At 42.7% G+C, this 27431-nt stretch overlaps 1 protein-coding gene across 5 annotated transcripts in view; it reads left to right on the forward strand.

Annotated features, from left to right (window-relative positions):
* KNOP1 (lysine rich nucleolar protein 1) overlaps positions 1-27431 on the forward strand; it is a 473956-nt gene that overhangs the window by 16256 nt on the left and 430269 nt on the right. For 2 of the 5 annotated variants that reach the window (XM_044089744.1, XM_044089746.1), the window contains exons 1-2: positions 3910-4073; positions 24449-24556. The exons of 1 other annotated variant lie outside the window; for it this stretch is intronic. In XM_044089744.1, the coding sequence (XP_043945679.1) occupies positions 4071-4073; positions 24449-24556 (111 nt within the window). In that variant the 5' untranslated portion in view covers positions 3910-4070. Of the gene's footprint in view, positions 1-3909; positions 4074-24448; positions 24557-27431 lie in introns of those variants that run through there. 2 more of the 5 variants (XM_044089748.1, XM_044089745.1) reach the window with 2 other exon arrangements.

A 27431-nucleotide genomic window follows, 5' to 3' on the forward strand; every position in this document is an offset into this window, starting at 1 on the left:
ACTTATCTGGACATTCCCAAGTTCAAAATGTTGACGTTACAACAGCTTTTACCTCTGCTGGGCAAAGATCACTGGATGGTAACTTTAGATCTCAAGGAAGCTTACCTTCATGTGCCTATAAGACTAAGTTGCAGGAAGTATCTGCGTTTTCGAGCTGGAAATTCTCAATATCAGTTCTCTGCATTGCCCTTTGGCTTATCTACTGCACCCAGAGTATTCACAAAGGTTCTGGCTCCAGTGATAGCTTACTTCAGGCTAAAAGGAATTCAAATCTATCCTTACTTGGACGACTGCCTGATTCTGGCTCAAGAAAAGGAAGACCTTCTACAGCATCTGGAATATGTTATAGCAGTGCTAAGATGCCTAGGGTATTCTGTGAACGAAATAAAGTCCAGTCTAGTACCCTCTCAAGACATGTGCTTTCTGGGTGTGAGACTGAATACAGCAGCCCAGGTGGCCTTTTTAACCCCGGACAAACAAAAGAGTCTATCACTTTACTTCCATCAACTATCTCATCAGTCCGTGCTGACTGCAAGGACAGTCCTTCAAGCATTAGGGTTCATGGCATCTTGTATTCTGGTACTTCCCAATGCCAAACTGCATATGAGGAAGCTACAATGGTATCTCAAAAATGTATGGACACAGCACTGCCAGGATTTGGACACTGTCATTCAAATAATACCTTGCCTTCAAAAGAATTTTTGTGGTGGGCTCAGGAATGTCACCTAAACAAGGGACTCTCTGTGACCCGGCCAGAGGCGAGTCAGATTTTAACGACAGATGCCTCGGACATTGCTTGGGAGCTCATCTAAATGGAAAGTGGATACAAGACAAGTGGCCTGCCAGACTACAGCATCTACATATCAACATGAAGGAGATGTTAGCAGTCCAGTTTGCATTAATGGCTTTCAAGGAGTTACTTCTTCCAGGGCAGGTGTTGATTCTAACAGACAACACAACTGTCATGTGGTACATCAACAAGCAAGGGGGAACACATTCTTATCCTCTATGCAGGCAAGCAATGATTTTATAGGAGACTGCGCTAAGCTTGCAACTAACTCTTCAGGCAAGGTTTCTGCCAGGAGCACAGAACTCCTTAGCAGATGTGTTAAGCAGACAAATCATGGATCCCCACGAGTGGAAACTGGGTCTTCATGTATTTCAGAAATTGACAGTGTCATGGGGAACTCCAGACATAGATCTGTTCGCTTCTCCACTAAACCACCAGCTGCCAAAGTTTTGCACAAAGGGGTTTCATCACACAGCTTGGAAAGTGGATGCTCTGTCTTTCAGTTGGAAAAACCTTCATGTGTATGCCTTTCCACCTCTGCCTCTTCTTCCAAAGGTGCTATTAAAGGTCAGACAAGACAAGCCAAGGATGATTTTGATAGCTCCAGATTGGCCTCGGCAACACTGGTACCCACTACTAAGGAGTCTGGTAAGGAAGCCTCCATGGCCTTTACCTTTGATTCCTCATCTGTTATCTCAGAAGGACGGTCATCTGCTCAATGTCAAGCTTCACTCTCTTCATCTAACAGCCTGGCATATTCTGTGTTGAAACACAGCAGGTCTCAACTTCCTCAACAAGTTTTAAATGTGATTATGGAAGCTAGAAGACCTAGTACAAGGAAAGTGTACGCAGACAAGTGGAAGAGATTTTTATTTTGGAGTACAGCAAAGAATTTGGAGATTTCTGAGCCTAATTTGAGTGTGGCTCTTCAATATCTTACTGAGTTATTGGACAAAGGTTTGTCCTTCTCTTCCATTAAGATTCATGCTGCAGCAATTTCAGCTCACTATGATTGTGACCCACCATTGTTTTCGCATCCTTTGTTCAAGCAGTTTCTTAGAGGGCAAAGAATATAAGACCCCACGTAGAGCTCCTACTCCTGCTTGGGATCTCAATTTTGTGTTGGAAAAACTTACTCTACAACCTTTTGAGCCTGCAGCTACTGCTGAATTGAAATACTTGTCATGGAAGACTGCTTTTCTGTTGGCTATTACTTCTGCAAGAAGGGTGTCTGAGTTGCAGGCCCTTATGGCAGTAGAGCCCTTTTGATTTTCCATAAGGATAGGGTATCATTACGTACTAATCCTTCCTTTATGCCTAAGGTGGTTTCTAGTGTGGCTTTAAACCAAACTATTCATTTGCCTACTTTTATGCAGACCCCAAAATAAAGGGGAAAGATTTTGCACACTTTAGATGTACACAGGCAATTGCGTTATTATTTAAGCAGGACTAAGGATTTTAGGCAGTCTCAGCAGTTGTTTGTTTCTTTTGCTTTGAGTTCGCAGGGCAAGCCTGTGTCAAAACAAACTATTTCTAGGTGGATTGGGTTTTGCATTGCATTTTGTTATTCCCATCATGGCAAGGAGATTCCAGCTGGGATTAGGCCTCATTCCACTAGGGCTACTGCCACTTCAACAGCATTTCTAAGGGGTGGCAGCGAAGGATATTTTGGAGGCAGCTACTTGGAGTTCAGTGCATACTTTCTCTAAGCATTATCACCTTCCTATCTACTCTAAGTCTAGGGCTGGTTTTGCCACAGCTGTTTTGCAAGGCATGTTGTCAGCTCCTACTTCTTTATGATTTGCCAGCCTCCCTTACCTCTGCTTTGGGATTCTACCCAATAGTAAGGACTGCAGCAATGTGGAGCGAAGAACATAGTACAGTTTTGTACCTACCATAAATGTAGATGTTCGAGGATCCACATTGCTGCAGTCCAATTTACCTCCTTCCCCTCTGTGTTTAGGGGTGGTTGTGTAGGTGAGGTTATATGTTGATATTTTTGTATATATATTTTTGTATATATTGTACATATTTTTGGTGCAGGTATTTTGGGCCTTGTCTTTTTAGGGTCTTCTGACATCTGGGGCAAGAAAAGACTGAGGATATGACGTCGGTCATGCGCATTAGTACCCTGACGTACTGACGTCAGTCTAATGCGCCCTGACCGACGTCAGCCATATACTCTGGTATTCGGGCCGACTGGACAGCGGACTACCCCCAATAGTAAGGACTGCAGCAATGTGGATCCTCGAACATCTACATTTATGGTAGGTACAAAACTGTACTTTCCCAGCCTTGTATCATGCCTTGTGCAGGTCTAGATTCTGTTTTACTTTCTTTCCAACTGCTCACTGTGTCATCAGCAGCAGCAGCCCCCTTTTCCCATTTTTTTCTACATGGGGTTGGGGTATCGTGTTAACTGTCGCCAACTCTCTTGATTCAGTGCCACACTCCTGCCTTCTTCAACACTCATGCCTGACTGTTGCAGATCTTCTTTCACACAATCCATCCATCTCTTTGCTGGACGTCCTCCCCTCCTCTTGCCTTCTTCCTGTTTGCCCCAAATCTTTCTCACCAGATTGTCTTCTGCTTTTCTGCACGTGTCCAAACCTTTGTAATCTGTTCTCTCTGATCTTTTCTGCAATTGGAGCTACTTTGGCTTCTGCTCTTATGTCCTCATTTCTTAGTCTGTCCCACAGTGACAACTGCTCACTGTGCACAGATGGTAATTTGATTTTTTCCATAATGCTGAACTAGAGGTTATGAATTCTAAATCTAGAAGGACGGCCGTGTTTGTTCTATGCCAACCAAACTGTTACCTGAAGTAAGGTGTAGTAAGATGTCTTGTGCATCTGCTTTTGTTTTGGGGGTGAGGGAGCTGCTTATGAGTGTAGTGATGGGCATTTCCTCTACAGGTATACACTGTGTTTGGTATGGGTACAGCTGAATTTTAAACATTAGTGCTTTTTTTAGGTTGCTGTTTTTGTACTTTGTAATGTAGTCAGCATAGCCAAAGAGAAACACACGATGTGCTTTGGTGATTTCTATACTGGCTCTGTATGTAACAAGTGCCTTTATCAATTAGAATGAGTTTTTTTTTTTTTCTTCTTCTTTTTAAGCAGTGACTTCCATGCGAGTGTTGGAAATACAGTGGCTTTCACTGATCTCAATCAGTCATTGGGGGAGTTTATTACAAACATTTGTCCTGAAATGAGCACACATACATAGAGTAATACCAGTTAAGAAGGCATGTTTTTCTGAACGGGAAGACATTATTAAAATGGTGAGTGGTGGTAATTATTACTGTCTGATATGGATTTTTTTAAACACCTTTATTGAATTATTGCTTCTGACATAGGCAAAGGCAAACCTATATCTATATGCAAGTTAATGGCAGGGAGAAGGATTTAATATTTACAAAAAAATTGTTGTGAGATATTTTGTAGCAAGACTAAGAGTTCTGTTTAATGTCAGTGCTGATGTTTTATTTTTGTTTTACTCTTGTAAGAAGGCCTTAGCAAAGAGAATTAAATACATGCCAAAAAAAGTGATTAAAAGAACGACAGAGTGTGTGGGAAGATGGTTGAAATCTAGAACCCCCCCACCCCCGAATGTATTAGTATTAACGCATCTGTAGTGTACTGTAGTAGTTTCAGTGCAAATGACACGCAGCTGTGGTATTTGTTTTATGGAATGGACCAGGAAGGATAAAAGGTGTAGTAAAATAAGAGAGTTTTTGTTCGTAAAAAAGGTTCTGTCAAGTTCCCAGTATATGCCTGTAATTTGCTCTTTTCATGGAAAGGTTTGGCTAACCACAAAACATAACTGATGAAATGCCCAGGTTATATCACTTCTTGTTTTGTTACTCACTTTCAAATAAAATTCAGTGAATAAGACATGCTGCACTGATTAGGCAATTCTGTGTGATGCCATTCTGCTGTAACAGAAACTAAACTAGTTTGTGTCCAAGTTGCAATGACATACAGATGTGTTTGCTGTGTTTGAATTTTTTGCCAGGAACCAGTCGGGAAGAGCAAGCTGGGAGAGAACCATAAGATGTCAAGAATTTGTTGTGAGCAAGCTACTGTTGAGGGGTTGACCACAGTATATTCGGCTCAGACTTGACAGAACTACTGCTGATATTTAATAGTTGTCTGAATACTTTTAGCTCTGTAGGCAGTTAAGGGATATTGCTCTTGTGCTGCCAGGTGATTTATTTGGTGTCCTCTGTGCCAGTTTATGTAATGATTTTATCAGCAAGATTGTTTGTATTTTTGTTAACCAATTCAGCTGTAATATGCAGTGTCTTTTGTTATGGACACAGCAATACGTTTGTAAAAAATATTGCCATTGGTTCTGAAAGCATATTGATGCCAGAGCTATGTAGATAACACCTCAATGTTTAATAGCACAATGGTGATATAATGCGATGTCTCTGAACTGAATACTGCACAGTTAAAGGTAACTGTGACAGTGCTCCCCATACCACATGACTGGGTTGGACAGGTACCTACATGCATGCAATTGGGTGCGTGCACACACACAAAACTGCATAACCATGCAGACAGAACCACACACACACACACACACAGCATTTTACTAGTTACCTCCTGCAGGGCTAACAACGGTACTGCTCCCATAGAACTGAATGGATATATGCCATCAAAAAGACAATGTACACTTTTTGCTTCACTCCCCAAGTAGTATGATACAGCTGTTCCTTGATTTGCTACATTGTTCAATTGCTCCATCTTGCAGTTATAATCCAAGTGAAAGTTTTAGGGAAAAGTAAATGGTTAATTTACATTAGCATTGCCTCAAGAATGTGGCTTTCTGTGTGTGATTAATCACTGTAGTGCTAAAAGCCAGAGCCTTCTACTGCTGTAGTGGTAAGATGTTCTTTGAATCACTCTTGCATAACACACTGCGCAAAGCAGCTAGAAACTGTGTGTGTTGGAATCACGATTTCTACCTAGTGTTTTGAGCTTTGTTTTGTGGAGTTGGCATGGAAGAGACTATAAAAATAAAGTTAGATGACAAACTGGTTTCTTAGTTCCATGATTTTGAATGGTGTCACTCATTTTGCTTCTGAATTTTCGCTTCTGTTCTCAAATTTTTATGACTAAACATTGTAGACTTCATTAAATATTTTGCTGTACATTACAATTGTGTATTTATTCTTCAGAAAATATGTGCTAGCTCTACCAGGTAATGTTATCTCAGCTTTAAATATGGGCACTGCCGATGTTTAAAAAAAAGTTTTTCTGCCTTTGGGATTTATTTATGATTATTTTTGGCTTTGTCCCTGATCCTAGACAAGAGAAAAGAGGTTGAAATGTTCTCTCAGTTGTCTCTTAAGCATATGAAGTCAAAGCTGCTGAGTCCTAAAGTTCTGTGTTTGGGAGGTAGTATATTAAAGCTGCCAATACTTTTTGAGGCAGTATTTTTTAGAAATGTCCAGGCATTTGCACTTTAATCAAACTCGGGTGTTTTACGTATAAACTTTTAAGCAACTTTCTCTCCTCCGTGAATTATTTTTCTTCTTTAGCTGATAAGTAAACATTTTTGCAGCCTATTTCACCTGTGAACTTGATCCCTGTGATTAGAGGGTTTATTGTTTATAAGCCTGTGTTGAAGAAAATGTTGCTAAATCCTTACAACTTTAAAGGTATGGATATAGCGTTTATGTAGTCTAATTTGTGTAAAGCTACACCTTTTGTGCTTAATTTTCAAATACACTTGTCAGCCCAATGGCACAGAGGCAAGGCATTCATCTTTTCTGGCAATCCAAATTCAAGAATGAATGAGGGCCACTGGTAAGGCTGGCTGGGAGGAACAGAATTAAGTAGCTGACAGCTTGTTCTGTTCTCCTGGGTGGGAGGAACAGAATTAAGTAGCTGACAGCTTGTTGTGTTCTCCTGGGTGGGGGGGTTATGAAGTGTTTGCTGGCTGTATGACCTTTGAAGGAGACCAGGAATATTACAGGCCAGCAGTAGCATTAGAAGGAGTGATAAGAGGTCTCGGATATCATTTTACTTTGCTATCATTGAGGATAGGATTATTGACCAGCTGCCATTTCATTATGGCCCCTGTCACCCCTGTTTGGGTCTTTGCACCCTGATTGTGAGTTACACTGTGTTCTATCAAAAGTTCATATAATTGACCGGCAAATGGTAGACTGTTTCACTGCATGTTGGCTTGCCCCTTCAGGACCCATATTAAAGCCTGTTTTGGTGATTGTAAATCAGATTCTGCAGGAAGAACAGGTTACAACCCCCTAGTAAGACCCATGTTAAAGACCATTTCAGTGTTTGTCTCTTGTGTGTTTGCTGGTCAACTATGTGACCCTTTGACCATAGATAATAGAATCTTGATTGTCACAACTGAGATGGTCAGGTAGGATTTAGAGGGGGTTGTGGGAGCTGAAGGAAAGTGCAGGTATCACCAGAGGATTACAGGCAAGTAAAATAATATTAAATCTGAAGTAGGGACTTCATTTTTCAGCAACCTGTGGGTCTTGGATCCGATATCGGATCCGTGCCAGCAACTTGTTTCATAGCTAATGGATCCGAGTTCCTAGCTCCTACCCTCACCCATAATCCCCTGCCAACCCTCCATGACCTCAGATCTAGTTTGCCGCGCTTGTGGATGGCTGGATTCCTTTGAGATCTAGCGAAATCGGCAGTTAAGTCTCTTTTTTCTTAGTCAACTTTTCTCAACTTTAAAATTAAAAAAGTGTGTAAGAGTTAGGTTCCCTGTAATATTTATTTTTTACTTAGTTTTCCCTCCCTTCGCTGGTCGTTAGTGAGTGTGTGTGTGTGTTTGTGTTTTTGGGGCCTGTGTGTTTTGTAGCACTCCTTTTTCTTTAAAGTATGTCTGAGGCCCCAAAAGCCATTTTTTCTAAATGTACCGAGTGTGGCCATAAGCTCTCCCCGGCTGATGGCAACACTCGGTGCGTTCGGTGTCTTGGGGTTGAACACCTCACCTCAGGCTGTACCATTTGTGCAGCGTTCAACCCCAGGGCACTGAAAGAGCGGAGGTCGAAGCTGGTCCTGGCGGGACTTTTGCCCCCGGACTCGGCTCCGGCCTCCGCTGCTCCCGTTGCACTACTACAGGCGGTGGTCATTGCCACTCCTGCCCCCCTTCCTTCGGCTGGGACTCAAACTCCCGCTAAAGCACCGGAGGACAGGGAGGCTAGGAGGGAGAAACGGAGGGAGAAGCACCACAAACCGCGGGCCGAGGCCTCCGCTTCGGCCCCGCCAGCTAAGCGGGCTTCTCCCTCCACTGCTTCTAGGTCTCCTCCTCCTCCTCGGTACCGATCCCCTTGCTTCTCCCCAGGGCCCGAGGAGGAGGAGGAGGCCCGATCTCCATCGAGGCAGCATTCCAGGCCTGCCTCGGTGGCCTCATCGAGATCAACTTTCAGCATGTCAGATGCAAACTTGGATCGGATGATGCGAAGATTCATCCAGGCCCAGCTGCAGATGGGGAGTGCTCTTGCCTCCCGCCCCCCCCTTCGGGGGGGAGCTCGACACCCTTTTTCGCTCCAATTGCTCCTTCTCCGACCCGCTACCCAGGTTCGGAGCGTTCGGAGCCGAGCAGCGTCGGAGCCGGGGGTGGGTCGGCGCCGACAGTACTTGGTACTTCGGATCCAACCCTGCCCTCGAGTCTGTCGGATCCGACCTCTCGGAGCCGTGGTCTGAGCTTCGGATCCGAAGGATTCAGTGTGCCTTCGGCTCTGTCCAGGTCGGAGCACACTGGTCCTTTGGATCTGATGGTCTCGGCGCCGTTTCCGATCCCTTCATTGGATCCAAGTGGGAACCGGCTCTCGGAGCCCAGGGAGAGCGGTTCCCCCTTGGCCTTCGATGTAGTGGAGAGGGCTCTGCCAAGAGCATCCGGACCCCCGGCCCTTGTCTCGGCTCCACCCTGCACTCCCTCTCTGCTGGGCCAGGCTTCCATCACCCGGCCTCAGGGACAGCCTGCTTCGATGTCCCAGGTTGTGGCGAGACCTCCTCGGACAGCCCCCCCCCCCCCCCGAGGAAGTGCCCCGCAAGCACAAGTGCAAGAGGATGCACGTGGACTCCCCTGAGTCCTTAACTGAGGACACGGACTTGGATGAAGGGGAAGGCTTCCCAAGATCACCCCCTGAGGATGTCTCCTTTGGAGACATCATGGAGATGCTGAGGATCAGAGGTGGGTGGTCTGCCCCCAAGGCTTCATCCGACGAGTCCGTGTTTCTAGAGGCATTCGAAGCAGGCCCCTCTACCTCTTGGGTGTCCCCTCCGGCCAACCCCTTGGTGGACCTTATTACCACCAGGGCGTGGAAGGACCCGGACACCGTGGAGCCAATACCCAAACGCCCGGACAGGATATTAAGCCCCCCCGCAGACCGGTCACACTGGAACAAAGGTCCCCCGTAGATGCCATGTTGACGGCGGCAGCCACGAAGAGGGAACTAGCTCAGGAGAGCCCCTCAGTCCATCCACCGAGCAAGGAGTCCCGCTCAATGGACTGCTTAGGGAAGCGAGTTTTTAGTTCAGCGACCTTTTCGGTAAGGTCTCTGAACTATATGGCACATGTCATCAGGATGGAGCAGGATCTTATCAAAGAATACGCTGCCTCCCCCCCTGTTCCATGTCGGCGGAGGACAAACAATTGTACTCCACCCGAATGGCCACTCTGAGATCCATTTCTAATACCTCTATGCGGCTATTGTCCCACGCCACCGAGGGAGCCGCTAGAGCTAGCGGAGCGGGCCTAGTCATGAGACGTCAGGCCTGGCTCCGTCATTGTGACTTTGCGGAGCCCTTTAAAGCGTCCTTTGCGAACGCCCCTTTCAATGGTTCTGCCCTGTTTGGCAAAACGGTTCGCGAGACACTTGTCCAGAGCGAGAAGGACGGGAAGACGTTGTCTGCCGTCGGAGTCCGCTTCTCTGCTCCCCAGCGGTCCTTTTCGCAGAACCAAAAGGGTCAGAAGAATATGTGGTTCCGGAAATCCCAACATTCCCAACCCGCTCCGGACAGCCAGTCCTTCCATGGCAGAGGAGGACAGGGAGGACGCCGCCCCAGGGGCAGAGGGGCTCCGAGGAACTTTGGGTCCAGAGAACCTTTCTCTGACCGGCCCACGCAGCAGCGCTGAAGGGTTGCCCGACTGCTCCACTCTGGAGGCAGTCGGGGGGGGGGCGCTTCTCTGAGCACCTAGCGGCATGGGAGTCCATCACGACAGACCACTGGGTGCTTCGAATTATATCCAGAGGATACAAAATCCCATTACTTCATGTCCCCAAATTCAAGAACCTCCCCGATGTACCACCCGATCAGAGGGAGGCTGCAGCCGCAGAGATTCAGCAGCTGCTAAGAAAAACAGCCATCCAGCCCGTCCCCCAAGACCAGCTCGGATTAGGGTTCTACTCCAGGTTCTTTTTGATGCCAAAAAAGACGGGGGACTTGAGACCGATTCTAGACCTGTCCCGTTTGAACCTGTCTGTAAACAAGGAAAAATTCCGAATGGTCACTCTTCAATCTATTCTTCCCCTTCTAAGGGAGAACGATTGGATGTGCTCTATAGACCTCAAGGATGCGTACTACCACATTCTAATGGACAGACGATCCAGGAGGTTCCTCCGCTTCCGTCTGGGAGACGGTCACTACCAGTTCAGGGTCCTTCCCTTTGGTCTCACCACAGCCCCCAGGGTGTTCACCAAGGTATTAGCAGTGATTGCGGCCCACCTGAGACTCCAGGGAATACAGGTCTTTCCGTACCTGGACGACTGGCTCCTGACCGCCCCAACAAGGCATCTGCTTTGCTCAGCCAGAGATTTCTTTCTCCGCCTAGCCCCACAGTTAGGCATCACCATTAATGCCGACAAATCCTTTCTGGCCCCGACACAAGTCATAGAGTTCATAGGAGCCAGAATAGACACCAGAGATCTACAAGCCTTCCTGACGTCTGAACGACTGCGGAATTTGCAACTCCATGTGCGGGATCCTCCAATCAGAGACCCCACCGACGGAATTGGTCCTGAGGGCGCTGGGCTCAATGGCGGCAGCGATAACACTCCTTCCATGCACCCGTCTGAACATGCGGGTACTGCAGTGGACCCTTCTAGTACAATGGTCCTTTCTGTACTTTCCTCTCCATCACCCCATTACTATCAGCAAGGCTTGCAGGAGGGCTCTACTATGGTGGCTCCATGCTCCGAACCCCCATACGGGCCGACCCTTCTGCACCTCTCCCCCTCTCGCCACGGTGACCATGGGCGCCTCCCGCCTCGGGTGGGGGGGGGCATTATTTAGGCAGGACTGTCCAAGGCACGTGGAACGATACAGAGACCTCCCTGCATATCAACGTTCTGGAGATGAGAGTGGTGCTGTACGCGTTGCAAGCACTTCAGAATCTCCTCCCCGTAGGAATGATTGCAATTCAGTCGGACAACATGTTGGTTGTCTGGTACATCAACAAACAGGGGGTGAACCAGGTCTTACCCTCTATGCCGCGAAGCCATGAGAGTGTGGGAATGGGCGATTTCCACCAACCTCTTTCTGATTGCAACGCACATTCCGGGGCGGGCCAACATCCTAGCGGACAAACTCAGCCGCACCCTTCTTACCCCGTACGAGTGGTCTCTCAACCCACTAGTAGCGAAGCAGATATTCGCAATATGGGGGCAACCCTGCTGCGATCTTTTTGCCTCTACATCAAACACCAAATGCGGCAATTTCTTCGCTCTGATTCCCCCTCCGGGGGAAACCCCAAGAGACGCTCTGGTGCATGCTTGGCCACCCGGTCTACTTTATGCCTATCCTCCTCTACCCCTCATGCTGCAGCTCTTACAGAAAGCCTCACGGTTGGGGAGCAGGATGATCCTCATTGCCCCATTCTGGCCTCGGCAAATTTGGTTCCCTTACCTGTGGTCTCACCTAGTGAATCCCCCTTGGATTCTGGATCCCAGTCCGGATCTAATCTCCCATCCGTCGGACTTACCGACCCCATATCAATCTGAAGCTGACGGCTTGGTTGGTCCAGTTCCACTCCTAGTTAGGACTCCCGGTATCTCTTCACCAGTCAAAGCCATCCTTGTGGCAGCGCATAAGCCCTCCACCAGGAAAGTGTACCGCAGTAAATGGAAACGTTTCTCCGTCTGGGCGGAGCATCATAATCTAGATCCCTTTACGGCTCCTCTTCCATCCATATTAGACTTCCTAACCGAACTTTTTCAGGAAGGCGCTAGTTGCTCAACTGTCAAAGTGCAATTGGCTGTCATCTCCCATTATCATGTGGGACATGACACAGGGCCCTTGATGTCGGCCAAATTGTGTAAAACCTTTCTCAAGGGCACCTTTTTGCTTAGACCCCCTATAAAAGAAGCCGTACCACCTTGGGATCTTTCACTAGTTCTTCAAGCCTTGACTGCTCCACCTTTTGAACCTGCTGCTTCAGTAGATCTCAAATTCTTGTCCTGGAAAACAGCATTCCTTGTAGCCATTAATTCAGCGAAAAGTTTCGGAGCTTCAAGCTCTTTCTGTGAAACCTCCTTATTTGATCTTTCACTCGGACAGAGTGTACCTCAGGACCAGTCCCTCCTTCCTTCCCAAAATAGCATCAGAAACCAATATAAATCAATCCATAAATTTACCGGTCTTCTTTCCTAAATATCAGAATAAAGGAGAGTACAAGCTGCACTCATTAGATGTTCATAGGCAGCTACGTTTTTATACTCATAGAACAGCTGGTCACAGGCAATCCGACCAGCTGTTCATTTCCTTTGCCAAATTTAATCTGGGGAAAGCAATATCAAAAATCTCTCTGTCACGCTGGATTTCCCAATGTATCCTGTTAGCGTACCAAGCTTCTGGGAGACCCACACCTGAAGGAGTTCGTGCACATTCCACTCGTTCCATCTCTACTTCTGTGGCCTTCAAATCTAGAGTTCCATTGGATGATATTTGTTCGGCAGCCACTTGGGCCTCATCTCATACCTTTATTAACCACTACAAACTGGATGTGATTTCTAGAGGGAGAGCATCCTTTGGCTCTGCGGTGCTCCGCAATATCCTTCCATGATGGTTACCCAAGATTCAGGTAGCTGGGGACTCTGTCCCACAGGTTGCTGACAAATGAAGTTCCTACTTCAGATTAAGAAGTTATGTACTCACCATAACGTTCCATCTGAGTAGGTAGCTTCATTTGTCTGCAACCATCCCCCCCTGGCCTTCAGTGGATCTATGCGAGTTGGAATACCCTTTTTGGGTACATATTGAGGGACAAACTTGATCTGAGGTCATGGAGGGTTGGCAGGGGATTATGGGTGAGGGGAGGAGCTAGGAGCTCGGATCCATTAGCTATGAAACAAGTTGCCGGCTCGGATCTGATATCGGATCCAAGACCCCCAGGTTGCAGACAATGAAGCTACCTACTCAGATGGAACGTTATGGTGAGTACATAACTTCTCATTTTCAAACACACTCCATTTTTATTTTGAATTTAACTGCATAAGTGTGCTGGTCCAAGGATCATTTTCAGCAATGATTTGGGCCATTGGTGAAATCAAATTAGCAATGAACAAAAAGCATACATTATAGAATACAGTTTACATACCTTTCAAATTTAGAATATTAGAATAGTAACGTAGATAATAAAATAGAGTATACATGAATGCAGCACACATGGCAACATTCAGAAACTTTTGGGTTCATTTTAATCTTGTATTCTTGTATACTTGTCTCAGAATGTGTCCTACTAGCAGAAGGCTAGGTTATACGGAATTTGTACCAACAGTATAGGTTCATACGCAAGTACTACACTATCTGCCCTAAGGCATCTGTAAGCCTAGCCAGAATCTGTTGGCTTTTGCCACTCCCTTAGATTAGTTCCCTGTGCTTCTGTCCAGCAGAGCTACTGCAGTGATCCCCGGGGTAAATTTTCTGTTCCTCATCCACTCGTCAAGGTTTCTGTTGAAGAGTGTTAGTGAGGCGCTCTGCCTAATGTAGATTGGAATCATGTTCCAAAGCATGGGGAGTCTCTGGGACAGGAATGTAGCCCTCCAGCAAGTCCTATTTATCATTGTGGTGAGATTTAGATCCCTAGAGCTTGTGGCTCTCGGGGATTTGTTTTTTGTTTTAGGTGGAGCATGTCCATCAATTCTGGGTTGGACAAGTACAGCTGGAGTTTCTTCATTTGGGCTGCATAGGGCATCTGTTTGAGGTCAGTAATCCTCTTGTTGACGTACTTCTGTGGTCTTTCCAGCTGTTTCAGGTGTCTTGTAAGGTACATCCCAAATGGGGCGTTGTACTCTGATGGGTCTGATAAGTGATGAGTAGAGGGGCACAATAACCTCTTTTGTTCTAGATGCGAACCCTTTTGTGCTCAGGTGGGCCACATAGAAGGATTTTCTAACCACCTTGGCAATATAATTATCAAAGGAGAGATTACTATCTACTTGGGACCCCAGATCCCTTATTACATTTTCTGTATTTAGGGGACTACCACATATGTGGTAGGTCGCGGGTACTTTTTTTCCAAAAGGGGATGACTATGCACTTTTTGGCATTTCGCTTGAGGCCATGATTTTGACACCAGGTATTCGTCTCAGTGAGACCCTTCTGGAGAATGTCTGTATCGGCCGGAGAGTCATTTATGGCCGTAAACATTTATGTTTGCAGTCGTCTGCGAACTTGGTTAGCCATACTCCTCCTGTGCTTGCCTGTACCTCTGAGAAATATATACCGAACAGGAGGGGTCCCAGGACTGAGCCCTGGGGGATGCCACTTGTAACCGGTTTAGAGTCGGACCTAGAGACTGCAACTCTCACTGTGTGGGTTCTATCCGTGAGCCAGTTGGCAACCCATCTCGTGATGTAGGGGCTTATGTTCAGGCTGGTGAGCTTGTCTATAATACCAGAATGGGGAATGGTGTTGAAAGCCTTTGCGGGGTCTGGGTAGGCTGTGTGGACCTCCTTTCCCTCGTCTAAAGCCTAGGTAACTGTCTCAAAGAAGTCCACCAGGTTTAGGAGACATGATCTGCCCTTAACAAAGCCAAACTGGGTAGGGTCCAATGTTTGGAGGTTCCCAATGTCTCTGTTAATAATGAGTTCCATGATGATGCGCTCCATAGCCTTGCAGGCCAGGCTAGTCAGGCTTATAGGGCGATAGTTCCCAGGGTCCGTTGTGGCTCCACCTTTGTGGAGTGGGATAACTGTAGCTGTGAGCCATTCTATGGGTATGTAGCCTGTAGAGAGGCTAAGTTTGAACAGTGTGTTTAGGTGAGGGGTTAGTCCATTTTAGAGTTCATGTAAGACACAGCCTGAGACACTGCCCAGTCCCATTGAAGCTTTGTTTTTGGCTTTGGATAGGGCTGTTTTAACCTGTGTGTCAGTGATTGCCGGGGCTCTACATTCTTCTGATATGGTTATGGGCCCTAGGGGTGAGAGGGGGATGAAATTTGCACTAAACCTGTCTGCCAGAATGTTGGCAATATCAGTCGGTTCAGGGTATTTTGTGCAATTCTGCACTAACTCAGAGCAGATCTGAGAGTTTCCACTTAGATTCTTGACATAGCTAAAGAACGCTTTGTGATTATCTTTGGAGTCCTTGGCAATTTTTCTTTCAAAGCTAGCCTTGGATGATTTTATGAGGGATCATAGTTTCTTGCTGATACTGATCAAGGATGTCTCTCCTTCTTGGGATTTTACTCTCTTCTGTACTAATTTCCTCCTCCTGTTGTATAGCTTGTTTATGGCAGGGGTCCACCAAACTGGTTTCCTTTTCTTAGAGGAGTGAGTCTTAGTTTTGCTTGGGATAGCATGATCCATGCATTCTTGCAGGTGCTCATAGAGTGCCATTTGCAAGGGATTCAGCAGCTTGGACAGCGTTGTCCTTTAGCATGGGGGCTGTGAACCTTTCCACCTCAGTCTTAAGTAATGTGAAGTTTGCTTTTGAAAGTTTTTTTTTATGGTGGTTTCCTTGATTGGGGGTGGGGGCAGAATGTGGATATCCAGAGTGATTAGTCTATGGTCTGATCTAACCAGTGAGGGGTTGACCTCCGGTGTAGAACACCGGTCACCCATGTTGGTGATGACCAGGTCCAATATTTTGTCACCTCTGGTGGGGTGTTGACCAGTTGATCCAGGGCGTTCGAGTTTATAAATTCTAGGAAGCGTTGGGCAAGGGAGTTAGTACTTGTAGTTCTCCCAGTTAATGTTTGGGTAATTGAAATCACCCAATATTAGGGCATTTGGTAGGGCCGTCATATTTTCCAGTGTCTCCAGAAATGCGGAATGGGGGTCCTGGGCCATGGTGGGTGATCTGTAGCAAGCTACAATTTGAATTGCAGTTTTGCCCATTGTTAGTTGCACGTGGATGATCTCTGAGGCATTGTGCTGCGCCACTAACCTAGAGGTGTGGGTATCCTTAATGAATATGGATACACCCCCGCCTTTTGTGTTTCGGTCCCGGTTCTGTGGCCAAAAATTATGGTATGAGTTATAGCCTGGTAGTGCTGGGTTAGTGTATGGGTTACATTGTAGAAATACTTGCACCTCTTTGACTTTACCTACCAAAGGGAAATAACAAGGAAATAACATGGGAAAAGAGAAGAGAAGGTCTCTTAACCACAGTATGGGCACATGATTTAATATGGAAATAAATTTGGATAGCAATTAAAAGTAAGCAGTGAGAGTAGAGTGTGTTTGTTACCAGCAAAAGGATGTTAAAGTAATAGAAATAGAGAGAAAAGGAAAAGGTAGGTAAAATGAACTTAAGTACTGAGTAAAAGTTTGGGGTAAGAGTAGTGTGTGTTATTGGTAAAATGCTGTTAATTTGACAGTAAGGTGAGAAGAGGCAGGTGGAATGAGTGTATGATGGGGAATATTTGTAGTCCTAGATTAGTTCTCACTGTTTATTAAATTGAATACTTTAAGGTTTATAGTGCTTACAGGCAGGGTTAAGATGTTGGCCACCATCTCTAAAACAATGGTGCCTTTTTAATATGCTGCAGGTACTTTTCTTATTTTTCTTCCTGAACTTCGTGTGACAAGTTGCTCCTAAGTTTCTTGGGTAGATTGTTCAGTTTTCTGAGACCAGCTTATAAAAGCTGTTTTTCCCAAGAATGTGGCATTTGTAATGTCACACTGCCAGTGGGATTGTCACAGGGGTCATATGGGGAGGTGTTTGCTAGTAGTTTGCCAGAGAAAGAGCGAGAAAGATGAGCAGTGATCTGCAATTGGTACGTTTAAAAATGAGTGTGATAGGATAGTGGCTGTAGCAGTGACTGGTAGTCGACTGACCTTCATAATAGTGTAACAATGCTGTCTGTATGGTGATTAATAACACATTTTATGTGACAAAAGATTTGTGTTGTATGCTTTAACTTCTTCTAGTGTAGGGGCTAAACAAAGATGAAGGGTGCCATCAGTGTAAAGAGCTATGGAATTTGGAGGGAGACTTGAGTTGCAGATGTTATTAATAAAGAGAACAGTATTATGCCAAATACAGACAGATGAGGAGAGCCTGTGGAGAACAGATAACTGCTATTAAATGTAGTAAATGTACAGTTTTAGAGGTACTTGGACACACAAGAAGCTTATTTTCTGATGTTTTTGTAAGAGGAGGAGGTGATTGAACCTCTTTAAAAGTGCTTTTAAGATCTGTGAATAAAGACCTTTCTTTATGTTTCTGTAAATATGATTGGTTGCTATTTATAGCGCAGGAAGAGTATTCTGGCCTTCCTGTAATCTGTAAGGTTTTATGAGTAGAACATACGTTTTATGAGTAGAACACATTTATTTGCAAAATATTGTTTGAAAAAAAAAACTTTGTGATGCGACAAAGAATAGAAACTAATGTGTAGTCCTGGGGATCTGAAAGGAGTGAGTTTTTGGAGGATGGAGTGCATGTTTGCATTGTTGGAGTGTAATGACTGAGATAAGTGACAGGCTATAAATAAAGATACAAGGTTTAAAAAATATCCATTAATGCTAGTTTAAGGAAGATATGGTGGAATGAGCTAGGGTTTGAGTTGCACTTGTTTTCGTATTAAAGTAGTAGATTTCTTACATTCTGTCTGGGATAACCTTCACTGTACTATGTTTATTAAGTATATCTGGCAGAATGTGACAGCTAGGTAAGGGGGTTTATTGTGCAACTGTCTGATTTGTCTGATTTTGTGGACTGCAGAGATGCTAGACCTGGTGTTGTTGATCTTAGGTGTATACTAGGCTAATGACCACTAAGTCCATTATAAACCTAGCCATGTATTCTTAATGTATTCTGCAAGTTTTTTTCTAGCCTTGGAAGTTATTTTAAGGGGTATATGTAAGCCAGGGTATGATTTACAGCCTGCCTTTGTCCATTAGAGACATAGATGCCAGACCTAGTGTTAATTTCTAATTTCCCATCCACTGGTCCAGTTTACACTTGAATAGGAAGCTTTGGATGGGAAACCTATATCAGAGTAACAGAATTCTCTGAAATGCATATTTGTCCTTCCAGAATGATCTATTTATGTAGCTAGCAAAGTTCAAGTCCCTGAAACAAGTAGTTCCGATATCAGTTTTGTGTACGTGCAAATGATCCGTCAGACCAGGATCCAAGGATGCATTGTATGCCAGGCACAGATCACTTCTCGATAGTCTGTAGTAAATGGAGTGTGGAAAGAGAAGGCTTTGAGACAGTCTGCGTAGGACAGGTTGTATAAACCCTGTATTCTTTTTGTGAGGAACCTCTGAGGATTTTCCATTTGCTGCATGTGTCTAGTTGCAGAAGGGGTCCTTGTACTCAGTGATGGATCTGATGAGGGCTGAATACAGAGAAACAATGACTTCTTTCAACCTGGATGCCATGCCCCTGCTTATAAATTGAGCAACTTTAAAAGTCAGTTCATTATCCATATATGTCTCCAAATCCCTGACTACTGGGTCCACTCTTAGGGACTTGTTATCAGTGAGCTAGCTTTTTATGGCGGCCAGCTTTCCCAAGGGTACTATTATGCGTTTATTGGTACTGAGTTTTAAGCCATAGCTTTAGCACCAGTCATGTGTCTGTTTGGAAAGCACAGTAATGCAGTGGGTAGAATTCTCACCTCGCACAAAGAGGTTCTGCAGTTTGATTATCGGATTCTCTGCTGGGCTGCCTTCTTTGTAGAGTCTGCATGTCCTCCCTGTATTTGTATCGGTTTTCTGTTTTTCTCCCACATTTCAAAGACATGCAGTAGGTGGATTGGACACTCTAAATTGGCCATAGGTGTGAGTGTGCATGCGTGTGTCATATGGAAGCACAACTGTGGCAGGGCTAGTCAGTTGGCAGTGTAAACACTGCCTCTAGATGATTGCCACTATTGAAGGGACACCCAGACCCCTTGTGCAAAAATGGGGGGGGGGGGTGGATGATGATGATTTGTCTGTATTGGTCCTTCCTGTAGGATGTTGGGGTCTACAGTGATTCTGTGACTGCTCCTAGTTTGCAGTCAGTAAACTGCAGAGGCCTAAGGAACTATACTAGTGACTAGCCTCTTTGTTCAGGTGGTCTTCCCTATCCTAACTTCCTTTCTGAGTGCTAGCTGGCTAGCCAACATGTAACATAGGGTTAAATTCATAATTCTGTGAGTTTGTTTACAATGCTGGTATGGGGTATTGTATCAAATGCCTTAGCCTGATAAATGTAGTCAGTGTTCACGGTTTTGCCCTCACTCTTTGCCTTGGTGACATTTTCAAAGAAGTCCACCAGGCTAAGTAGGCAAACTGGATTGGTTCCAGTGTCTGAAGTTTTCCTATGTCATTATTAATAAATAATAAACCTTTGGGTCATGAACCAAAATCACATTTTCATTGAAACTGATTAGCACTTTTGTTTCCATAAAACACGGAACTTCATCAGATCAATTAAAAATGTAATGACATCATATTTAAATATCAGTAAATGACAAGCTTTAAGCCAATAAAAATGAATCTTTTCAAATCACTTGATGGTCAAAAACAATCCTGGTCTGAAATATAAACAACCACATTTAACATTATTTTAAACTTGTAACTGTTTAATAACCATATAATAATTATTAAAAAGTAAGTAAATAAGAAATGCTTAATCGATGCATAGTAACAGACCTTAATACTACAAACAGACTAAAAAAACACTTTGCTGCTCTCAGAGTCACTGTTGATGGAAATTGCATCATTTATACTGGATGTCTGCATTGCATTCAGTGATATCTGCCATTAAAGTTATCTGATTTCTAATTAAGATGGTCAGTTGTCATTCATGTCATTTTGTGCAACCTTATCCAAAATGTAAAACACAAATTTATTAAAATTGTCACATACCTTCGAGTGCTTACTGAGAGCATTGGTTAATTCACCTTTTTTGATTTCATAAATGTTTTGATAGACTGTCTTTCTTTCATGCCTGCTTTGTTTTTCTTGTGTAGAAAGCAGGAGCAGGACATTTCAAACATAAGGCTACATAGACAACTTAGTGTTGCAATCAAGTCTTCTTAAAGTACTTATCCCTTAGGGTAGTTTCCTGTCGTAATGCCTACACTGTCATAAATGTACCTAGTCTGCACACATGCAACACATCCTTTTATTTCAAACCCTAGTATCCTGTGCATCCACTTTATGCCTTCCAAAAATTATTTTAAATTAATCATTGCCTTATTGTGTGTTGTGTGCATTGTCTCCTCTACAGTTAGGTATAAAAGTACCTGGAAATCTCAATATAGGTTGATACAAATTACCCCTGCTAAGCATGATATATTCCAGCAGTTGCTTAGGATATGCCCCATTCACAAACATTTTTTTCAAAGTGGTTAACTTATCCTAAAACTGTTAGTTGTCAGAGACCAAGCAGGTAGCCTCACCATTTGTCTTTTGATTGCCATTTGTCATTACTAATCATATCCATGATAATTCTTTCCATGGCTTTGTATATGAGACTAGTCAGGCCCAGGGCCTACTTTTGTGCAGAAGGATAACCATTGCAGTCTCCATTCACTTTGCACAAAGCCTGTATGGGGGCTGTGATTAAATAGTGACTCCAGAGATCCAGGTAAGTCATGTTTTATGTTATTTAGGAGGCATCCTGGGATATTACTGAGGCCCATTGATGCAGTTTTCTTAGTCTTAGAAAGTCCATTTAGGGCCTGCTTCCTTTTGATAGCTGGGGGATTATGTTTGATGGTATTACTTTAGGGGAGCAGTGGGAGGGGGGAGTAGGAGCTGAATTTGTCAAGCAACAGATTTGCTGTATCTTTTGGCTCCATTAATGATCAGTTGCATGTACTGTTATGTTTGAAACATCAAAGGCAGTACATAACTAAAGAAAACCTTGTGGTTGTCTTTGGCCTGGGAGGATATCTTTACCTCAAAATTGGCACTGGTAGACTTAATTTGCCCTTTCAGTTGTTTTTTATCCTGATTTTTATCCTGCTGGGCATTGCACTTCTTAATTTTAGTTATAACTTTTTTTCTTTTGTTGTACAATGTTTGTTTGGATTCTATTAGGGTGGTCTGTTTATTGTTTGTTTTGGGCTGGTTTCTGGTTGATATACAGAGAGAGGACACTACACTGCTTGGGGGGGGGGGGGTGCTCTCCCATATTTGTGAGTACCATGTCCAGTATGTTTGTAACCCTAGTGGGCAGATGGACTAACTGGTTCAGGGTATTTCTGTTTGCAAAGTACAGGGATCTCTGGACCTGCAAGTTTGGGGTCATGTGGTGTTTTAGAGATATAATTCCTGAAGTGTTAAATCAGGATGCTATCCCTTTTTTAGTTTTGTTATATGAAGGTTGTTTAATATTTCGGGTCTATATCACATAGTCAAAGTTTTATAATTTCGAACACAGAATGTGAGAACCATTCTGTTCAAACTTACAAAATTTCGACTAGTGATAAAAAAAAAAAGTAAAAACTAAATAAACTGTTGTAAGCAGGGGGGCAAGCCCCCCTGCACCCCCACACCCCCCGCTGCAACCCCCACACCCCCCGCTGCTTAAATATACCAACTCCGAGATCGCACCACATTGAAATGAACGGAAACCTCCCCTTATGGAGATTTCCGTTTAAACGCTGGAACTTTTACAAGTTCGAACTTATGGTCTCGACCATATGGGGTTCGAACTTGTACAAGTTCGACTATGTGATAGGAACTCTGATATTTCTGTTATGGTTTCCATCAAAAGTTGTTGTTTGGATGTCATTTGTGACGGCTTGTTCCTATGATAAACTCTTTAACTAGAAGTCTGCATTTTTCATTAATGTGAGGTAATTGATGGGATCTGCATGTTGAGAAGCATTTCTCCATCTTTTATATAACTGCTCATGAGTTTTAAATGTTTATCTAATGGTAGATGTTATCCGAGGGTAGTTATTTCCTCTAAATTATTCATGCTTAAGAAGGAATATTATGTTGTGAATACAATGTAAGGTATTGTTAAGCAGGTGATTGTGTTCCTCCTGTATTTCGGGGAAATCTCTGGATTGAATGATATTTTTGACCTGAGGTTTTGGAGACTTGAAGGATATAAACCCTGTGTTGGAACAGTGGCCCTAAGTAAGTTGGGTATGTTACTAGTGCTTGGTAGTCTGTTGGAAATCCGTAATTAATAGGTTAAGGAGTCTGTGTTTATTAGTTGTTCTGTTATCCTTCACGGTGTGATTGTAATTTGTGTAAGCCCATAGCTGAGGGAGTAGTCTTTTGACTTGGACTTTGCTGAATATAACATGTCTAATTCAAGGTCCCCCAACAACTAATTTTTGCTTTGTGTAAGAAGTGTACTTTTAAATGTATTATGATGATTGATTTAGAGTAATGACACTTTCTTCATTTGATCTACCTGTCCTATGCATAAATCGGAAGTAACTGGATTGTATGTTGGAAGAAGAACAGTGATTATTTTTAGCCATGGTTCACAGAATCTCTGGGGGTTAACTTTAATCTTTGCTTGTAGTCTAACCCATTTTTTATTTATTTATGCTTTGGGTATTAATGTGACATATTACAATTCCTTTGTTAGTGCAGAGTGAAAGAACTGTAAGTGGTGGAATTTCTGGGTGGGGGAAGGATAGACCTAGGATTTGGATTTATGTCACCAGCAGTTAGGAGTTTCAAGGTTGACAGACAAAAGATTGGTATTAAAGAAGTAAGAAATTCTATCCAAATTGTAGCAGTGGTTACTGAATTTGGGAGTTTATGTGTTATGCAATATATTGCAGAGTGTTATGGTTTGGCTTCACTGAAACACTTTCCTTTGTGACAGTTGTCAACAGCGTTTATCTGTAGGGTTAGGAAATAGGCTTGAAGTATAAAGACTAACTTAATGTTTAGCTGAGTGCTTGTTATTCTGTTTCATACTTTTGACATGTTCTTCTTTGGTGTTTAGTCTTATCGTCTAACAGTGTGATCTAGGGTGGAGTTTGTTAGGAATCTTGCTTTTTATTGGGGTGATTAATTGTGAAATGATTAGTAGAAGATTGAGTTAAATGTACTTTGTACTGATCATACTGTAGGATGCATTTATTGTTAACTTGCAGCAGTGATTACATTTGCTTGTATTAAATGTTAAGTTAAAAATTCTAAAGATCCATGCATTTGATATGATAAAAACACTGCCTTTATTACCCACCATTAAATTCAGTGTGTTCTGCTCCTTTTCTCCTGCAGTACATTCAAAAATGCAGTATTTCTCATATGGTGAGACATTGGAAGTTTGAGATTCATTAGTGCAAGTGTCAAAAACTGAGGAAAAATAAGCTTGATTCTTTACAAATATCAATAAACCATGAAAGTTGCTGCTACTTATCACAAGCATTTTTTGCAAATGGGCAACCCCCACAATCATGCCTTTTATGTGTACTATTTACCATATTACTGTTCATCTGAATAAAAGGAATTCCCCTAGGTAGAGAAATTTCAGACTTGATACATTTAATGTGTATAATCTACACAAGTGTGTGTGTGTGTGTGTGTGTGTGTGTGTGTGTGTATGTGTGTATGTATGTATGTGTATATGTGTGTGTGTATATATATATATATATATATATATATATATATATATATATATTTGTCAGTATGTACACAGGTGTGTGTGATATATATATATATATATATATATATATATAAAACATGTATATTCCCTTAATCTTTTCTGCAGTCTGAAAAATTGAAGTTATGGTCCTCAGACTTACAACTGGAATCCTGTGTGATTGGTGCCTCTCTGGTGAGGCATGGGCCTGTTTTAGAAGTACAATCAACTCTGCAAACGCCATGCACTTACTACTAACATTTGTTTTTATGTAGGATCAGGTCAAGTGCAAAATGGTTAAATTCAATTAATATGTGTATTTGATTGAAGTCCGTGATAAATAATGTACTATTCTAATTCTTGGCTGTTTAAGTGTGTGTTGATGTGTTTGTGCATGTTTGTGGGGGAGTTTTTTGGGGAGTGCTTCTGTACAGCATAGTGTTTTGTACTTTTCAACATCTAGATTGGGATGCTTAAGGACTTTTCTGTTTTTTAGGGAGGCTGTGTGTCGCAGAGTCAAAGAGCATAAATTATGCTTTAGCTTGTACCAAATCAGTGTGTCGCAGAGTCAAAGAGCATAAATTATACTTTAGCTTGTACCATATCAGTACAGATCGGTGATGTTTATCTTCTTTGCTATAATTTTCAGGTACTGCTCACTGGGATGGTTGATGAACAGAAATGTAAAGAGTCAAAAAGCATAACAAGTCATTGCTGGTCACAAATACTACATGGTTCTACAATGGTTTATATTAAGGTAATCTATAGTGCTATTTATAAATGTCCATGCTTTTTCATTGGCTACGATATCTGAGCTATACAAGGTGACATCAAAGGAGTACATTAAATTTTGACATGTATTTGCCTAGGGGCGTTGCACAGTGGGAGGAGCATTACATACAAAACGTATTCATTTAGAAAAGGAGTGTTTGGAGAGAAATGCAGTTGAAGTTGAGCAGTTTATTGTGTGTATTAGTTTGGGAGAAATTGCTTTGTGGTTTTTTTTGTTTTTTTTTAACATTCCTTATGTCACAAGTGTGTTCTTCTAGGGTTTTGAATCCAACTGTTAACAAGTGCCAAAGTTTAGAACAAAATTTTATTGCTAAATAGAACCCATTCTCCAAAAGACTGGTCACTAGTGTTGTACCTCCAGGTTACCCTTTTGGCCATTCCTCTTGCATCTGTTTCTCAGAGGTCAAATATGATGTTAAGGGCTTATAAGTGACCAAGTTAACTTGGTGCCATCATATCTTCTCCAAAAGATACCAAAAACCTTCAGGAAGGCCTTTCACAAATAGCTGGTGTCAAAGCCACAACCCAAAACTAAATGCCAAAAAATGTTTGTGTCCTTCGGTAAGGTTCCATGCAGTTATCACATAAACAATGCAGTCATAAAAATTAACCCAGTAGTGAGGGATTTGGGAACCCATGTAGACAATGAGCTGTCATTCAGTCACCGTGTATCCACAGTTGTAAGGAAATCCCTTTGTCATTGGGCAGCTTATTAGTAAGGATATGGCAGCCAGGTCCAGGTGACGATGATTCCACTGTCTTCTGCACTCATTAGGCTGATCATTGGGTATAATGCCCCCTAAGGTATGCACCTTTCCAAACACCTGACACAACTCAAGTGACCACATTGCTTTCTCATTAAGAAAATCAAAGACTTTATCACAAAACATACATTGACTCAAAGCCCTGCCCCTCTTTTCAGTATCTTACAGGCTACTGAAAGTCAATCTCTGCATCACTTATAGTGGTAGTACAGACCTCATCCCTTCAGATCTACTACACATACACAAGTCCAATCGTGGTAGATACATCCACCAAAGAAATGTCAGTCTCTTCTGCAACTTAAATCAAACATGCCGTAAGGGTAGGTATGTCTCACAGAGTGCATACCTCTTCTCTGGAAGTGTCTCCCTCTCCACCTCTCTGTGTAAATCAAAGTGCATCTTTTACTCTGTTCATAATCTGAATGAGTGGATGAAAGTAATGATCTTTCAGATACAGCTTAACTGTTGATATTTATCCTAGTCCTCAATGAAAATATTTCAGTATGTGAAGGTTAAAGGTCAAGCGAAACTTTCCAAAATAAAAGGCAGTGCAATTCGAGACATTTATAAAAAATAAACGATACACTTTTTGATTTGGGAACTAAATGGAAAAAAATAAGTAGTTTGGACAGCATTGAGAGCATGTGTGGACTTAAAGCTGGGCTTGCTGGTAGAGTTACAGAAGCAGTTATACAAGATACAGGTTTTACTGAGTAGTTCATAAACAAACACTTTGCAGTAAAGTTGTCAAATAGAGCAAATTAATGTAGGTTGTAATAAAATGTGAGTTACATCCCAAAGCAAGATCTGAACCATTATCAAGTTTCAACATTTTTTGACTGAAATGGATGCAGAAATTCATGTTTCTTATGATATAGAAATAAGACGGCTAGAAAAGGCAAACTACTAGATTTTTTTTCCCTTTTTGAAAGCAGGAGAAAACCAAGTCATGTCACAAAAAGGAAAGTCAGTACATGAACTGACTTTAATTTTGGAACTTGCTTTTATGGTAGACAAGCTATCCTTTGTAAATTACCTTTAATGTAAAACTTCCTTTGGAAGGAAAACTGTTGTCTGATGCATTTTCAAATATTAAAGTTTTCAGATGAGGTTACGCTTCTCATTTGTTTTCTTATTGCAGTTATTGAAACAACTGCTGAAGAAGCTTTGCCAAAACAAAATTTTTTAGAGGTTATTACATTGCTTTAGAATTAATTTACAAGATTCACTAACTTTCATCCGTAGTCCTGAGAAAATTAATATTTCCAGAATTCGTTTTTAGAAGTGAAGATGTTTCTGAGGTTGTAGCGATGGAAATTGTTAAATTACAGGTAAATGACGTACTGAGACAAAGTGCAATGCATTTAACCCCAATATAGAGATCTGAGGACATTGTATTCTACATGTCCACCTCAAACCCTTGCCTGAGTAATGGGTTTTGCAGCCAATGTAATGAGAACTTTGACAAGTACCTACAAGCAACAAAGAATAAACAGGAGCTTCAAAAAGATTAAGCTTCATTCCAAGCTGATGGATTAACACGTATCAGTGACTGTGAATTGCATTATCAAATTTAAAGGCATTCAGGGTGCAACCCAATAAATCACACTAAAATGTAGGGAAGGAGTGTATTTTTTAGTCACAGCTGCTGAAAATCAGGGCAGTGTTGTATTGCTTTTTGACCTAGGCTGAGATGAGAATGGGAGTGCCAATTAAATGAGACCTTTTAAGTGGCATTACTTTCATCCAGTGTTATTGAATAATAAGCTGTATTTTTTAGGGGCTGCCGTTCACATGGCAACTTCATCCAAAAGAAAAGTTTATGATGAACGTAGAATTTTTTAACACGAGATGGACAGTGGCATACTACTTTATTGAATTCCAGGGTTACCCTGTTTCTCTTTTGCTAGGAGAGGATTACTATTTTCAAAGAACTTAATGTAAGGCAACATTATGAATCAAAACACAAAGATAAGTTACCAGTGTAGTAAGTAATGAAAAGGTTAAATATTTGTAAAGTTTTCTTTGTGTAGACAGCAAAACGGTCTACAAGTTGTAATTGAAATAGCCCAAGAT

This window comes from Protopterus annectens, chromosome 12.part0, assembly GCF_019279795.1.
Source record: "Protopterus annectens isolate FY-2018-M chromosome 12.part0, PAN1.0, whole genome shotgun sequence".
In the NCBI taxonomy this organism is placed as follows: Eukaryota; Metazoa; Chordata; order Ceratodontiformes; family Protopteridae; genus Protopterus; species Protopterus annectens.